This window comes from Arachis hypogaea, chromosome 20 (genome assembly GCF_003086295.3).
Source record: "Arachis hypogaea cultivar Tifrunner chromosome 20, arahy.Tifrunner.gnm2.J5K5, whole genome shotgun sequence".
Taxonomy (NCBI): Eukaryota; Viridiplantae; Streptophyta; class Magnoliopsida; order Fabales; family Fabaceae; genus Arachis; species Arachis hypogaea.
This window is the reverse complement of record NC_092055.1, coordinates 111,712,647-111,729,744: the sequence shown is the minus strand read 5'-3', so window position 1 is coordinate 111,729,744 and position 17,098 is coordinate 111,712,647. Positions and strand designations below refer to the sequence as shown.

Genomic DNA, 17,098 nt, shown 5'->3' with positions numbered 1-17,098 from the left:
CCTCCAATAGTCTGGTCACTTCCTTCTTGACAACCTCTAAGATAGTGGGATTTAGTCTTCTCTGGGGTTGACGGACAGGTCTTGCTCCCTCTTCTAAAAATATTATGTGATCACATACTTGAGGGTTGATGCCTACTATATCTGCCAAACTCTACCCAATTGCCTTCTTGTGCCTCCTCAGCACACTAAGTAACTGCTCTTCTTGTTGAGAAGTGAGTTCCCTTGCAATGATAACTGGAAACTTCTGCTCGTCCTCAAGGTAAGCATATTTGAGGTGTGGAGGAAGGGGTTTCAACTCTAACTTCTGCTCATGGTTAGGCTTTGGATTGTCTGGAGCTGGTGATAATGGCAAAGTGCCCTCATTGTCGTTCAAGAGTGTCCCCACACTCGGACCTTGTCCTGTGTGCTTCTCCTCTAACTCCTCCTGGTGAACTTCAGCTACAGTTTCATCTATGATGTCACACTGGAAGATAGAATGATCTTCTGGAGGGTGCTTCATAACTCCATTCAGATTGAAACTTACTAATCGACCATCTATTTCAAAAAAGTATGTTCCTGAAAAAGCATCCAATTTGAACTTTGATGTCTTCAGGAATGGTCTTCCAAGTAGGATTGATGATGGCTTCTCTGAGTCATTTTGGGGCATCTCCAGGATATAAAAATCAGTGGAGAATGTGAGCCCCTTAATACCCACTAATACATCTTCAACAACTCCAACCACTGTAATAATGCTTTTATTTGCTAACACAAAACGAGCTGCCGACCTTTTTAAGGGAGGGAGCCTCAAAATATCATATATAGACAAAGGCATTATACTGACACATGCTCTTAAATCACACATGCAGTCAAAAAATACTACACCACCAATAGTACAATTAACCATACATGGACCTGGGTCACTACACTTTTTAGGTAAACCTCCCATTAAAGCAGATATGGAACTACATAAAGGAATAGTTTCTAATTCATTAATTTTGTCTTTATGTATACATAAATCTTTTATAAACTTTGCATATTTAGGTACCTGTTGAATAACATCAAAAAGAGGAACAGTTACCTCAACCTTTTTGAATATCTCTACCATTTTGGGATCAAGTTCCAACTGCTTCCTGGGCTTTCTTGCAAGTTGTGGAAATAGAATGGGAATGGTGTCTTCTGCAGTGTCTGTGCCCTGTGGTGCTTCCTCCTGTGGTTGAACTTCTTCTTTTTCATCTATGTCCTGTATGTCCTCTTCCTCTTCAACATCTTCTATTTCCACTACCTCTTCAGCTGAGGCGTGTTCTGGTGGGCTTGGCTCCTCCTGATTCCTCTCATGCAGTGTGGTTCCGGACCTTAGGGTGATGGCATTAATGCCACCCTTTGGATTGGGTAATGGTTGAGAGGAAATTCCACTGGAGCTCAAAGGCTGGTTATTGGAGTTATTCATTGATCCAATCTGTGAGACAAGAGCTTGCAAAGTAGAGTTCAGACCATTTAGTGTAGCATAAAGGTTATTTTTCATGGTCTGTTGTCTCTGATCAATAGATTGTAGTAAGTCATCATTAGCAGATGAAGAAAGATATGTAATTTGAGAGGTTTGCTGTTGGTTATTCTGTGGTCCTTGGAATTGCCTTAAGTGAGGTGCTCTGTAAGGCTGGTTCTGGTTCTGCTGCCTGTTGTTGTTATTATTTCGCCTCTGATTTCCCTGATTGTCTCTGCCTCCTCTGTTGTTGTTGTCCCTCCAATTCTGGTTAGAATTGTCCTGCCATCCATGGCTGTAATTGCCACCTTGATTGTACCCTTGGTTGGGGCGGTCATAGAAGTTATGAGTGGCTGCCACGGTGTTGTCTTCCTGCTGGAGCTGCGGACATTCATCAGTATAATGGCTATAATCAGTACAGATTCCGCAAACTCTCTGTGGGACTAACTGTTGGCTTTGTTGTGGTGGAGAAGGTTGAGCTTGCTGAACTTGTTGTTGATTCAATTGCATCTGCTTCAGCAAGTTGGTCATTTCACAGATACTCTGAGTTAGAGCAGCAGTCTCTCTGCTAGAGGATACTTCTGCAACAGCTTTTGAACGGCCTTGTTTTTGCCTATGATTTCGAGTGGATTCAGCTAAGTCACTGATTAATTGCCATGCCTCATCAGTGGTCTTGTACTTTTTCATAGACCCATTGCTAGCACTTTCTAATGTGGTCTTATCTTGGGGCCTCATGCCCTGTGTGACGTAACCGAGTAACACTATCTTGTCAATCATATGGTGGGGGCAAGCTTCCAGAAGATTATTGAAGCGCTCCCAGTATTCATAGAGAGTCTCGGATTCATCCTGAACAATCATGGAAATGTCTTTCCTCAGTTTATCAGTAACTTCAGCTAGAAAGAATTTTTCCAAAAATTCTCTTCTAAGTGTATCCCAGTTGGATACAGTTGCTGCGGGTTGAGTGTAGTACCACTCTCTCGCCTTTCCCTCAAGAGAGAATGGGAAGGCTTTTAGCAAAATAGAAGTTTCATTCGCACCATCACGCCTGACAGTATAACAGGCTGCTTGAAAATATCTCAGGTGCTTGATAGGCTCTTGAGCAGGTAAGCCATGAAACTTGGGCATCAAATTGAGCAGTGCGGTCTTTATTTCAAAGTCTGTAGCCACCGCTAGGTGATGCGCTTGAAATGGTTGCATTGTAAAATCAGGAGCTCCAGCCTCTTGGATAGTAACTCTCCGAGGTGCTGCCATGTCACCTATACGTAAATCAACCGAATCAGTAGAACGGGGGCTGGTTTCTTCCTCAAATGACGTTTCAGATCCGCTCTCAGAGAGGACTAACCGACGCCAAGCTTGCCTTATTCGTGAAATAGTTCTTTCAATCTTAGGATTGAAAGCTGGCAAGCTTGGATCAGGAAGCGAACGCGTCATCTAATGAAAGAAACAAACAGCTCATAGTAGCAAGATAAAATAAAATGCAAATAAATAAAATCCAATCAATAACTTTAGCACTCTATTGCAACTCCCCGACAACGGCGCCAAAAATTGACGTGGCGGAAATTGGCGAGTTAAGCATTGTTATAAGATATGCGTTGCAAGTATAGTTCTTAATCAACCAGAAATCCACTTATCAATTTAGAAGGGTTGTCACAAAAATTAAATTTAAAATACTGGGAGTATGAATCCCAGGTCGTCTCCCAACAAGTTGTAGAAAGGTGTGCTATTTTATTAATCAGATGTTTTCAAAAAGAGTTTGAGTTGAATAAACAGGAAATTAAATTGGAGAAATTAAGTAATTTAAATAAAAGCCTTGACTGGGAGTAGATTAGTTGGAAGCCCTATTCTTGTTGTAGTACTCTCAAGATTAATTGATAATTGAAGGTTGTTCTGTTTAGTTATCCCTCACTAGGTAAGGGAAAGTCAAACAAGTTAGAATGCTGTTTCTATTCACAAGTCCCAATCCGCTTACTTGGAAGGACTGACGTTAGTGACTAGAGAGAAATCCAACAATAAACCCAATTACAATTTCTCCTTTGAGCATTCCAACTCAAGGGTTCCTTTCAATCAACTCCCCCATCAAGTTAGGGAACTACTCGCTCATTGTGAACATGGAATTCATAACATAGAAAAGAGAATTAAAGAAAGACATGATAAATAAAACTCAAAGGAATCAATTAAAAATAAAAGTAACTCTTGTATTAATAAATTCTAAAATAATCCAATAGTAAAATTGAGTAAATTAAAGGATATGGAAGAGTAAAGCCAAGTAAAGAAAACGAACTATAATGACAAAGTCTTGATGAGGTAATAACTCTTCTCAATATCCCAATGCAAAGAGCAATCGAAATAAAAATCCTAAGAACTATGAATGTGTAGAGAGAAAACCTAGAAGAGGAGTAAAACTAGATCTAAAAACTAAAACTGTGTAGAATGAATGTTGTTGTTGCTTTCTGCATGTCATCTGGCTCTAGTCTGCTTTTTCGAGCCGAAAACTGGGTCAAAACAGGGCCCAAAATTGCCCCCAGCGATTCTGCAGATTATGCAGATCGCGCACGTCACGCGATCGCGTCATTCATGCGGACGCGTCGTTCGGCGTTTTGCTTTTCCACGCAGGCGCGTCGTCCACGCCTCCGCATCACCTGTGCTATTCCAATCCGCGCGGTCGCGTGAGCCATGCGGCCGCGTCACTTCTCGCTGGTCATCTCCTCAATTTCTTGTGTTCCTTCCATTTTTGCAAGCTTCCTTTCCAATCTCCAATTCATTCATGCCCTATAAAGCCAGAAACACTTAACACACAGATCACGGCATCGAATGGAATAAAGGAGAATTAAAATGCGTAATTAAAAGTCTCTAGGGAGCAAGTTTTTAATCATATAATAATTTTAGGAAGGAAATATAAATGCATGCTAATCATATGAATAAGTGGGTAAAAATCATGATAAAACCACACAATTAAACACATTATAAACCATAAAATAGTGGTTTATCAGGGGTCCACCATATCTATTGTCTTAGCATGCATTGTAGGATGGTCGTTGTCCATGGTATCTTGGAAGGTGATGTTGCCGAAAGGGTTGATCAGATCCTCGTGGCTCCTTCCATCTCTGATTGTTTTGACCTTGATGCATGTTCCTGTAATAATTTTCATTCCTTGCAACAGCATTGCGACCAAACTCAAAGCGATGGGGGTGAGAACTCATAATAGCAAAAAAATTAAAAACGAAAAATAAAAATAAATTTAAATTAAAAGGTTATTGAAATTTAAATTTTGAATTTAAAAATTAAATTTTGAATTTTAAATTTTGAAATTTGAAATTTGAAAAATTTTTAAAAATTAATTTTTTTTTTAAATTTTGAAATTTGAATTTTGAAAAAGTCAACAATATAAGATAAAGATTTGAAAAAGATTTAAATTTTGAAAAGGTTTGATTTTTAAAATTTTAAAATTTTAAATTTGGATTTTGAATTTTTGAATTTAAATATTGAAATTTGAAATTTGATTTTTGAAATAAGATAAGATAAGATTTTGAAAAAGAGCAATAACCTCTTAATTTACGAAAAAGCAAAAATAAAAACAAAAAATAAAAACAAATAAACAAGCAAAAAGCAAATATTTACAATAACAATAATAAGGCACACGTTTGCAATTCCCCGGCAACGGCGCCATTTTTTTGAAGAACGGAAGTTTGACGGTTTAGAATTCAGAATAAATTCCCGTTGCAAGTGTAGTTTCTAAACCAAGAAATCATCCTTTCTTACAAACGTTTTGGTTGTCACAAGTAACAAACCCAATAAAATTTATAAACCGAAGTATTCAAACCTCGGGTCGTCTTCTCAAGGAATTGCAGGGAGGTGTTCTTATTATTAGTTATGGAAAACAGTGTTTTTGGGTTTTGAAAGGTTTGAATAAGGAAAATAAGTTGCAGGAATTAATAAATTAATATCTAATAAAACTCTTGGCAAGGTATGAAAATTCGGAAGTCCTATCCTAGTTACTCTTATGAGAATTGAGTTTAATCCCACTTAGTTAACCTTTTACGAAAGCAAGAGAAAGTCAAGTGGACTAATTAGTTAGATCCCCAAGTCCTAGCCAACTCCTAAGGAAAGACTAGAATTATTGGAATTCAATTCAACTAGAGAAATTAATTAACAATCACAATAAGTTTGATAACTCAAGAGCCTCCAGTTAATCAATTAAAGCCAAGAATATAAAAAAGTTAAAGATAAATCTGAAATACCTCAATTGCATTAATAAAAGAAAATTAATCCAAACATAAAGAGTTCATAAGCTAAATTGATAAAATAAATAAAAAGGACATTGAACCTGGAACTCGGAAGAAATTGTAAGTTGAAATAATAAAGTTGAAATAATAAGAAATCCTAATTTCTTTAAGAGGAATCCTAATCCTAAATCCTAAGAGAGAGGAGAGAACCTCTCTCTTTAAAAACTACATCTAAACTATGAAAAGTGAATGTATAATCTGATGATTATGAATGAATGGATTCTTCCATTTTATAGCCTCTAATCTGTGTTTTCTGGGCCGAAAACTGGGTCGAAAACAGCCCAGAAATCACTGGAGAAAAAATCTGCTACGCTGATTTTCGTCACTGTGATGCGCCTGTGTGGAGCACGCGTTCGCATCGCCTGGAATCAGAGAAACTATGGCATATTATATATCAAATCGAAGCCCCGGACGTTAGCTTTCCAACGCAACTGGAACCGCATCGTTTGGACCTCTGTAGCTCAAGTTATGACCATTTTAGTGCGAGAGGGTCAGGCTGACAGCTTTGCAGTTCCTTCAACTTCTTGTATTCCTTCCACTTTTGCATGCTTCCTTTCCATCCTCTAAGCCATTCGTGCCCTATAAACTCTGAAATCACTTAACACACATATCAAGGCATCTAATGGTAATAAGAGAGGATTAATATTAGCAAATATAAGGCCAGAGAAGCATGTTTTCAATCATAGCACAAAATCAGGAAGGAAAACGTAAAACCATGCAATTAGTATGAATAAGTGGGCAAGGACTTGATAAAAACCACTCTATTGAGCACAAGATAAACCATAAAATAGTAGTTTATCAGTGCGCTCGCACAGAGTGCGCAAAAAGAGGCTTGCATGCGCACGCACAAGCAGGTGTGCATGCACAAGGCGCAAGAAAAACAGGGGAGCACCCACGCATAGGTCGTGCGAGCACTCTAAACAGAGGACGCGCAAGCTAGTGTGCGCGTGCACAGGAAGGTGCGCACGCACAGAACGTGAAATATAGGGATTGTGTGCGTACCCACAAAGGTGTGCGCACGCACAAAGCCCTGTTTTTGCAAAATAAATTTTCTCAAATTCTAAGGTACTCAACCTTAGCTCAATCAAAATTTCAACCCCAAACATACAAACATTCAAAATTTCATGATCCATATTCAAATTAACCTTTCTAATTCAAAGATTAAACTACTGCTAAGTCAACCAATCATAACAAAAAAGCAACTATGTCAAAATATAAACAAAAAGAGAAAAGTTAGAACAATGTTACCATGGTGGGGTGTCTTCCACCAAGCACTTTGGTTTATTGTCCTTAAGTTGGACTTATGGAGAGCTCTAATCAATGAGACTTGTGCTTATATTCATGTCGGAACTTTCAACAATACTTGAATCTCCAAAATTCTCAATTGATTACACCAAGCTTTGATGGACCTTCCAACAAGCTATGAGCTCCCAAAATTAACCCTCTATACAAACAAAATCAAGAAAACAAACAAAAAGCAAGATATTCACATATTAACATATTCACAATAGCCAATAATATAACACCGTTGCAACTCCCCGGCAACGGTACAAAATATTTGCTGAATGGCCTAAAGTAGGTTTGGAATTTCTCAAGATAGAATATCTCCGTTGCAAGTATAGTCCAAACCCAACAGTTGACCAACATCAAATTTTAATTCAAAGATGTCACAATCAATACAAAATAACCGGGAGTTTTAAGTCCCGGGTCGTCTTCCCTAGGAGTTACAATGAAGTGCTTAATTATTGGCTATGAGGAGTGGGGGTTTTGGGATAGCAACAAGCAAGAAATGTAAATAGTAAAAAAGTAAATAAACATGCAAGAAATTAAATGAAAGCAATTAAAGCAATAAAAAGAAAATTCAAATACTAAAAATACCCTTGGCAAGGATTGGGATTCAAGGCTTCCTATCATAGCCATTGACCACAAGCATGGTAATTGTGAAGAATTAATCCCAATTAGTTAACCTTAACATCGAGGATAAGTCAAAAGGGCATAATTGATCTCAATCCACAAGTCCTAGCTAACTTACTAATTTCCTTAGTAAGAAGCTAGCGTTAGTGGAAACCAAACCAACTAACAATCCTAATCACAATTAGTCTCGGACATCAATAACTCAAGGTTATCTAAGTCCTCAACCATAAGCCAAGAGTGCTAAAATCTACTCTAAAACCCAACCAAGCATTTTGTCAAACACTTGGAAAGCATAAAAGGAAAGCATGGTAAAATAACAAGAAATAATAAAACCTACAACTACCAATTGCAAGAAAACAATAATAACAACTAAATTAAACAATAAGTAGAATAAAACATGAATTGCATTAATTAAAATTAAAAGTAACAAAGTGTCATAAACATAAAGGAACACAATAAAGGAAATACAAAGTAGAATTAAAGAACAAGAGTGCAAGAACAATTAATGGCAAAGAAAAACTAAATGAAAACAAGAATTAAACCTAAATCTAGGAGAGATCTAACCTAATCTATCCTAATTCTAAAGAGAAGAGAGAGCTTCTCTCTCTAAAATATAACCTAAAGCATGTTTCTAAACTATCCCTAATTGCTCTCTTTTGTTCCTTCTTGATTTTGGCCTCAAATAGTTCAGAAAGGAGTTGGATCTGGGCTTAGAAGGGCTCAGAAATTGCCCCCAACGTTTTTCTTTAAGTGAGTCACGTGCGCTGATTTGTGCGTATGCACAGAATGTTGTGCGTACGCACACATGGCTGTGTCCTCCTCCTTTGATTTCTTCATGTTTTCTCCCTCTTGCATGCTTCTCCTCCACTCTCATCAAACCATTCCAACCTATTATACTTGAAATCACTCATCAAAAACATCAAGGCATCAAATGGAATGAAAGTAGAATAAAATTAGTTAAATTAAGCACAAAATAACATGTTTTCACAATTAAACTCAATTTAGGGAGAGAACACAAAAGTATGCTATTTGAATGAATAAATGTGGATTTATATGATGAAATCCACTCAAATCATTCCAAAATTTATCGTCAAATATGGATTCATCATCCACCAAAGTTCTATGGAGATTTGAATTATCAAGGATCATTGTAATTACCATAAGGTCGTCGTGACCAGATGTCAACCCTTGTGCATCCTCTTTGGTGGATGAGATTGTGGGCAGATCGGGAGCTCCGCTACTTGATATACCTCCTTAAGATATCTTTTATGTGACGACTTAGTAACTCCTCCTCCTCCTGCAAATCCTCCATTTATCTTGTATATGGCCTATCAGGAGTTTAGGGGAGTCGACCTCACCGACTTTAATCTTTATCTCCTCTCTTCCTCTTTCCCAGGTCATCCAACCTTTCAACGAGGTATCTTTTTAGCCGACCTTCTCTGGCCAACTTTTCTATAACATTTTTCAGATCATAACAGTCATTGGTAGAACGCCCATATAGTTTGTGATACTCGCAATATTTTGTCTGACTTTCAGCCTTTTTGTGCTTAATGGGACGAGGAGGCAGAAGTTTTTCAATGTGACAAATCTCTTTGTATATATCAACAAGAGAACTTGAAGTGGGGTGTAGTTGAGGTATCTTCGAGGTTTCTCTAGGTTGTACTCTTCCTTTTTCTTTGTCTCATTCTCTAAGTCGGGAGTTCTCTTTCATGTTAATATACTTCTCTGCCCGCTCTTGTACTTCATACAAGAAAGTCGGGTGCTGCTTGGATATAGATTGAAAAACAACCATTCTCTAAGGTCGTTAACCAACCCTATTATTACTGCTTCAGGAGGTAGGTTTTGTATTTCCAAGCAAGCTTTGTGGAATATTTCCATATAATCTCAAAGTGTTTCTCCGACTTCTTGTTTGACCCCTAAGAGACTTGGAGCATGTTTGAATTTGTTCTTCTGAATTAAAAATTGGGTAAGGAACTTCCTTGCCAAGTCATCAAAGCAAGCCACCGACCTGGGTGGTAAGTTATCGGACCACTTCATCTCCGCCTTGGTCAGTGTTGTCAGAAAGGCCTTGCAACGAGTTGCATTGGATGCATCAACCAAGTATATCCGACTTTTAAACATTACTAAGGCAATGTCTCGGGTTAGTCATTCCGTCATAGAGATCCATGTCGGGACTGTTAAAGTTCCTGGAAACCCTAGCTCGCATGATTTCTTCAATGAACAGATCCTCCCCTCCGAGAGGAATTTCCTCCCGATTGCTCCGACTTCGAAGGTCGGCCTATAATATCTTGAGCTTTTCCTCCAACTCTTTTCGCCATCGTACTTCTTTTCATAATTCTCTCTCTACTTTTCGTAATGCTCTCTGTGTTCTCATCTGTCGCGGTGCCCGTGTAAGAGTCCTAGTATTTCTGTGGGATGAGGAGGCTCTTCGTCCTCCGGTGAATATACCTCCGACTATAGTCGTTGGGTGTAAGGATTTCGCGATGTTCCTTCCTCATTTGGATTACTTGTCCCTTCTTGTCGCGGGGGTACAATAAGGGTTCGTTCGTCATTGTGAGTTTTAGGCTCAGACTCGGATGCAGTGCGCCCGTCTTCAAATTGTTCGTCCGCCATGGTGGGGTGTAGACTTCTAGGCCTCCAAAAACGGCACCAATGTTCTAGGGGTTACCTGAAACTGGGTTACTTTTGGGCCTAGACGTGAGGTCTAGACTATTTTTGAGGCAACGTCTGACTTGTATTGGTGCCGAGGTGCTACCGTCCGAGTTTTTCGTGAGGAAATTGGGGTGGTACTTGCAAGAGACTCCGATGCTTAAGTTAGCAAGAACTTCAAACAAGTTTTTAGTAGATTTGGTCTTGAATAAATCAAAGAGTGTCAGTTTATTTATAGTAGAATAGATAACTACCTTTTAAAGTAGTTCCACCTTTATTAGTGGATAACTGTTCCCTTTTTCTATGGAGGTTGTTGAGACCTCCCTTCTAGATAAGTAGGAGATATCTTAGGAGGTAGTTACTTATTCGGATAAATAGGGTTAAGCTATCTTCGTTGCGTCCAACCTCTATGAGGTCCGATAGGAGTAGTAGAAGCCACCTTTATGGGATAGACAATTATTCTTTTTGGGCCTGGCTTCATTTTGGGCCAGGATATGAATACCTGGTGTGGATCAGGTTGCTGATGTCCTCACAAAACCCCTTGCTGCCACTGCGTTTGAAAGGCTGAAAGCCAAACTTCGAGTGTGTCCAAGACCCACTTTGAGTTTGAAGGGGGGTCATAGAGGCTGTGAAGTCCAAATCAGAAAAAGAAGAGAGTGAAAAAGTTAGTTATGTAGCAGGGCAACAAAATTGTGGTCCAGGTTAATTAGAGTAGGTTATCAGGCTTTGTTGAGTTGGTTAGGTGTTGTATTATAAATAGATAATCTAGGGTTAGTTTTATAAGAAGTTTTGTATTGTATAGTTCAATTTTACAAACTTGAATTCTCTATACTCTCTTTCTTTCTTTTTGTTCTCTCTTAAGTTTTCTGCTTCATTGAGTACAATGAAATTATTTCCCAAAAAAATAAAAAAATTTGAAATTCAACTTTTTTTTTTCGAGTGGAGATAAGTTTGTCGCACCCAAAAATTTACAAGAGTACATAGAAATAAACTATATTTAAGAATGACTTGAAATTTTTGTACTTTCACATTAATTTTTTTAAAATACAAACTCTTGAAAATCTATAAAAAAAATCAAATAGAATTATATATCCAAATTGTTATTTGTTCAATTATATATGATACATGCATACAAACAGCAATAGTATAGTATGAATGATGCTTCCTAATACCTAGAAAAACTTGGAAATTTAAAATTCATTGGTGAAAATGGCAAACTTTATAAATTTTATAAAGTTCAATGAAGATATGATGAACTTGCTCCACCAAAAAAAATTAGATCTTAAAAATAAAATTTTAATCATTTTTTAAAAAAAAATATTTTTTATTTTATAATAAAAAAAAACCCGCTTCAACATGAAAAATTAAGAACGGTCAAGGACTCAAGCTATGCATACAAGATGAAGTTGGCTGACTTTACTTTAGGACAATTTAAGCCCAAGTTGAAATTGGCTGACTTTACTTCAGGACAATTTAAGCTAAGCCTAATTATTGGTGAAAGGGACATGTGAATAACATCATTCATACCCCATTAAAATCATTTACGAGTATAAAATAAAAATAAAAATATATATTAAAAATAAATTAAATATATATTTACACATAAATAATTAATTTTAATAGTTAATTTTAATGTCTAAATAATATTTTTTTTTTCCTTATAATTTGGCCAAAGATTGCTTTCGGTAATCCATCAAAGCAATGAACATTAATTAACCATAATCCTTATAAGTTCTTATATAAAATACAAACCAAGAACAACAACGAAGAACAAGTTTTACAAAATTCTCTCTTGGTCACTGCTGCTTTGAGACTTTATCCAATGCGTCAAAAACAAATTGCTGAGTTACCTCCTCCACAATCACCGTCTTGTCTCTTGATTTAGAACCAGTTCCTATAGAAACTTGCCTTCGTTTTACACCTAAAACCTGTAATCACCACAACACCAAAATGTTCCATTTTCCAACACTAAAGAATCCTAAATTACTATGCAAAGTGAAAATTTCAATTCAACCACAGAGCCTTACAGAGCTAATGTAATTGAGAAGAGCGGCGTTTGCTTCTCCATCCCTGGCGGGCGCGTCGATTTGAACTCCTACCGCTTCATCGCTGATATCTAAAACCCTATTTCTTGTTACCAAACGGCGATGGAAATAGAACTATAAAATTGAACCTATGAAACTGAGTTTGAGTTGAAGAGAAGACCTGTTACGGATGCGGATTTGGATCCGGGTTTGGCGTGGATGGTTACGGCGACGGAAGAAGGAGACATGATCCTTATACAAGATGGAAATTTGTCTGATGTTTGTGGCGGAGACTGCGCCTTGGGTTCGGCCTTCGCTTTCCCCTTCTTCGCCGGCGCCATGCTTTCAGGTTCTTTTCCTCCCGGTGACCGGTGAGGGAGAAAGTGTCGATATCGCTGGCGATTCGATCAACGAAGATGGGTCCAAGAGGCAATAGGGGTTTTCTTTTTGGGGGAAACTGGGTGTTCGGTGAGATTTTATTTCGGGTTTGGTGGTTTGGGATCCGGCTCGTTGGTTACTTTTTAGCCTGCGTTTGTTTCAGATAATAACGCAAGATTGAAAACAAAATAAAGACAAAAATATAAAAAAGTAATTTTTTTTATATTTTATTTGATAATAAATTAAAATAAATTATAAAAATTTAATTTATTTTTATTTTTTATAAAAAATTTTAAAAAAATAAAAAAATATAATAATAAAAAAATATAATTATAAATATTTGATAGAAATAATAAAAAAAATAAGTTGTATTTTTTATTAACGTTAATATCTCGTAGTTATAAACAAATGCAATACAAATTAAAGTTTAGAGAGAAAGCAACTTGATTTGCACCATTAAATTATGGCAAACGAATTTGTTTATGTGATATTTTTTTATAGTTGTCAAAATTAAATCGGTCAAACAGTTAGGTTATTGGTCTACTAGTTTATTGGTTTAACTGAAGAATTACTAGTTGAACCAATAGAATTGGTTCTGTGTAAATAAAAAATATAAAATAGTCAAAAACTTAAAATTAAAATTTAAAATACATATCTTCACTAATATTTTAGAAACAATCAAGTTTTAACAAATTATAATCAATAAATTATAATCTGATTAGGTGATTATTATTAAATAAGTATATAAAATTCTAGTATTTTTTAACAATAAATTTTTTTAATTTTATTTTTATATTAAAGTATTTTTATATTTATTATATTGTTATATACTATATGTATTTATTGAAAAATAATATTAATACCATATAATCATATCATAAAAAAAAGTAATTATATTGTAATTAATAAAAATATTTTATATGTTTTTAGTTATACATGTTTAATAATATTTTTATTAATAATTATGAATAATAACAATATAATTAATTTAAATATAAGTGAGTATAAAATTAAAATAACATCTAAAAAGTTATTGTATAGTTTTACTATATAATTAATAGGGTAAAATACACAGTTAAACCAAACCCAACTCAATATTACACAATTCACTTAAATGAAAAAAAAATTTTACATAGATCTCCCCATTCACTTTTCTATGTAAATGGAATGAGCTAGACTAGATTTAGCTTTCTATGTAAATCTAATCAGTCTGTTTCGATTTATGCATGCATGCATGCTGTCCTAGTAAATCTAATCACCCTATTTCGATTCATGCCCTGTCCTAGTAAATCTAAATAGGGTGATTAGATTTACTAGGACAGCATGCATGCATAAATCAAAACAGGCTGATTAGATTTACAATATGTAATTTGAGAAAAATAATTAAAATACTATATCAACAAAACTAGGCTATTTTTTTATATCTCATCTATATTTTAAATTTTAAATTAATAACTTTTTCATGTTTATTTCTACTAAACTTTTTAAAATAGATGGTTTCAAATAACGATAGGGATAGACGGTTAGTTTTAAATTGCTAGCGCACACGTAAAAAATTACTAGTTTTAAAAAAAACAGATAAATTTACGTAAAAGTAGTGTTTTAAAGTTGTCCATTCAAAACCAGTTAATTATATTTCTAGAAACCAACACATTTGAATTCTTAATTATACATGTTCAAATAAAATTTATCAAAATTTTTAATTTTTTTATAATTTTTTATTCTTTTGGAATACTATTTTTTTTAATACTAATTTAAATGTGTGTTATTTTTATGAAAATAATGTTAGTTTCAAATGAATAATTTTAATAGCATACACGAACAAAAAATTACTAATTTTAAAAAAAATTGATGTGATTTAAAATTGTTCATTTGAAACTAACACATTATTTTTATAAAAACAAACACATTTAAATTAGTATTAAAAAAATTAGTATTCCAAAAGAATAAAAAATTATAAAAAATTAAAATTTTGATAAATTTTATTTCAACATATATAATTAAAAATTCAAATGTGTTGGTTTTTAGAAATATAATGAGCTGGTTTTAAATGGACAGCTTTAAATCATTACTTATACGTAAATTCATCTATTTTTCTAAAAACTAATAATTTTTTACGTGTACACTAGTAATTTAAAACTAGCTGTCTATCTCTATTATTATTTGAAACCATCTATTTTAAAAAGTTCAGTAGAAATAAACATGAAAAAGTTATTAATTATTTTTAAAATTTAAAATATAGATGAGATATAAAAAATAGCCTAATTTTGTTGATATAGTATTTTAATTATTTTTCTCAAATTACATATTGTAAATCTAATAAGTCTGTTTCGATTTATGCATGCATGCATGCTGTCCTAGTAAATCTAATCACCATGTTTAGATTTATTAGGACAGCATGCATGCATCCATAAATCGAAACAGACTGATTAGATTTACATAAAAAGCTAAATCTAGTCTAGCTCATTCGATTTACATAGAGAAATGAATGGGGAGATCTATGTAACATTTTTTTATTTGGGTGAATTGTGTAATATTGAGTTGGGTTTGGTTTAATTGTGTGTTTTACCCTAATTAATAATTAGCATATAAAATATCAAAGAATAACATAGTTCAATGACAAAAGGAGTATACAATAATAAAGAAGACTTAGGCTCAAACGATACCTTCATCAATTTTAGAATTTTCTCTCAAACGATTCAGTTGAACCGATTTTCACCGAATTTGACCAGTTCATCCCCCGATTTACCAGTTTTTCGATCGAACTAGTTGGTTCGATTCGATTTTTACAACTATGCATTCCTTACACTATTCTATTAGGTTTCAAATTTATTTTAATTTTAAAACCCTAATTTTTCATAGATTCCCATATCTCCAAGCGTGAGGATTTATCATCATGAAGTATGGAATGGTAACTAAAACACTTGAATGCTTTCAATCTTTCTACATTCTGCAATTCTTGAGTATACTAGTTATTGTTATATAATTTATTCTCCAAAACATTCACTATTTGTAGTTTTGTACTCATATAAAAAATCAAATGTTCGCTATTAATCATCATCACATTGTGAAAGTTGGGAGCTTTCAAATTCTTACATTTTTCATGAATCCTAACACTGAAGGAAAAAGGGCAAGAGAGGACAGCGTTGGCCAAAGGACAAACGACAGCCATCATCGTCATTGTGGAGAAAGATGAACAGAGAGAGAGAGAGAGAGAGAGAGAGAGAGAGAGAGAGAGAGAGAGAGAGAGAGAGACGAGATAGAAAAATCAAAGAATAAATGGCTAAGCAAGATGACAATAGCGACGAGCAAGTCCACTGCTATTGCTATTGCCATCGCCAAATTGAGGATAAGGAAACAGAGAGAGAGAGAGAGAGAGAGAGAGAGAGAGAGAGAGAGAGAGAGAGAAGGCGATGACATCCTTGAGGAGAGAAATGGTGAGGAAGATGTTGTTGTTGTTGCGGAGGTTTCTGTGAGAAAGAAGAGGAGGATATTATTGTGAGAAAGAAAGAGAGTAACTGATATCTATTGTTGTTGTTGCTGCAGGCTTACTGCTACTTCTAGGAGGTTTGAGTAAGGGGAGAGAGTGAGGAGATGATGTTGTTGTTATTCTTGCTGTTTCTCTAGGGATGTTTGGGAGAGGGAGTGACTAAAATACTGTCTGTTGTCATTGCAGTTGCTTTGGAAAGGGAGCGGGAAAGAATGAGAAAACGTATAACGAAATTAACTTTTCTTTAAGGTTTGGTATTTTGTAGTGTTTTTTAATATTTGGGGGTATTTTGTCGCTAAAAAAAGTGGATGTCATTTTTATCAACGTATTGATAATCTAAAGGATGGAATTGGTAGTTTACCCTTTTAAAATTATGACTTATGAGAGAAAGTGAGTCATGAAATAAATTGAAAGAATTAAAAAAAATCTAAATTATCTAAATTCATAAATAAAAGGATTAAGTACAATTTTTGCATTTAAATTCATCCTTAAGGTTCAATTTGGTTTTAAAATCGTCCTTCGAACACTTATACCCTCAATGTCATCATCTCCATCAGAGAGAAGCAAAAACTCAGAGAGAGAGAGAGAGAGAGAGAGAGAGAAGCAGAAACTCAGAGAGAGAGAGAGATTGAAGAATAGAAGGAAGCCTCGCCATCGCTCTCGTCTCACCTCATCTTGCCCTCGCTGTCACCGCACCCGCCCTCGCCATCGTCGCGCCCCGTCCTCATCGTCGCTGCGCCTCGCCCTCGCCGTCGTAGCGCTGCGACTCGCCCTTGCCTCGCCGTGATGCACTTGGCCCAGCTTCTTGTCTCGCTGGTGGTACCACCTCTAAAAGGATCTCCAAGCCTTTGATTTTGATTTTGATACCCAACGCATTAGGAACAATGAGAGATTCGTGTCT

The 17,098-nt window shown here is 35.4% G+C and overlaps 1 protein-coding gene across 1 annotated transcript; it reads right to left on the bottom strand.

The window, feature by feature from the left end:
- Nucleotides 1-11,932: 11,932 nt before the first annotated feature.
- LOC112784968 (uncharacterized) lies at nucleotides 11,933-12,880 on the bottom strand. The gene is made up of 3 exons (XM_025828357.3): nucleotides 12,511-12,880; nucleotides 12,333-12,421; nucleotides 11,933-12,233 (listed from the first exon to the last, which is right to left on the bottom strand). Exons 1-3 carry the CDS (start codon nucleotides 12,668-12,670, stop codon nucleotides 12,102-12,104), a joined length of 381 nt encoding a protein of 126 aa, XP_025684142.1. The 5' UTR covers nucleotides 12,671-12,880; the 3' UTR covers nucleotides 11,933-12,101.
- Nucleotides 12,881-17,098: the final 4,218 nt, after the last annotated feature.

Bases quoted from the DNA above. Each gene is read 5' to 3' on its own strand.
- LOC112784968 (XM_025828357.3), bottom strand. From the start codon at position 12,670: ATGGCGCCGGCGAAGAAGGGGAAAGCGAAGGCCGAACCCAAGGCGCAG. The intron at 12,422-12,510 runs GTCTTCTCTTCA...ATAGGGTTTTAG, and splicing joins CAAATCCGCATCCGTAACAG to ATATCAGCGATGAAGCGGTA. The intron at 12,234-12,332 runs GTAAGGCTCTGT...TGGTGATTACAG, and splicing joins TTCTCAATTACATTAGCTCT to GTTTTAGGTGTAAAACGAAG.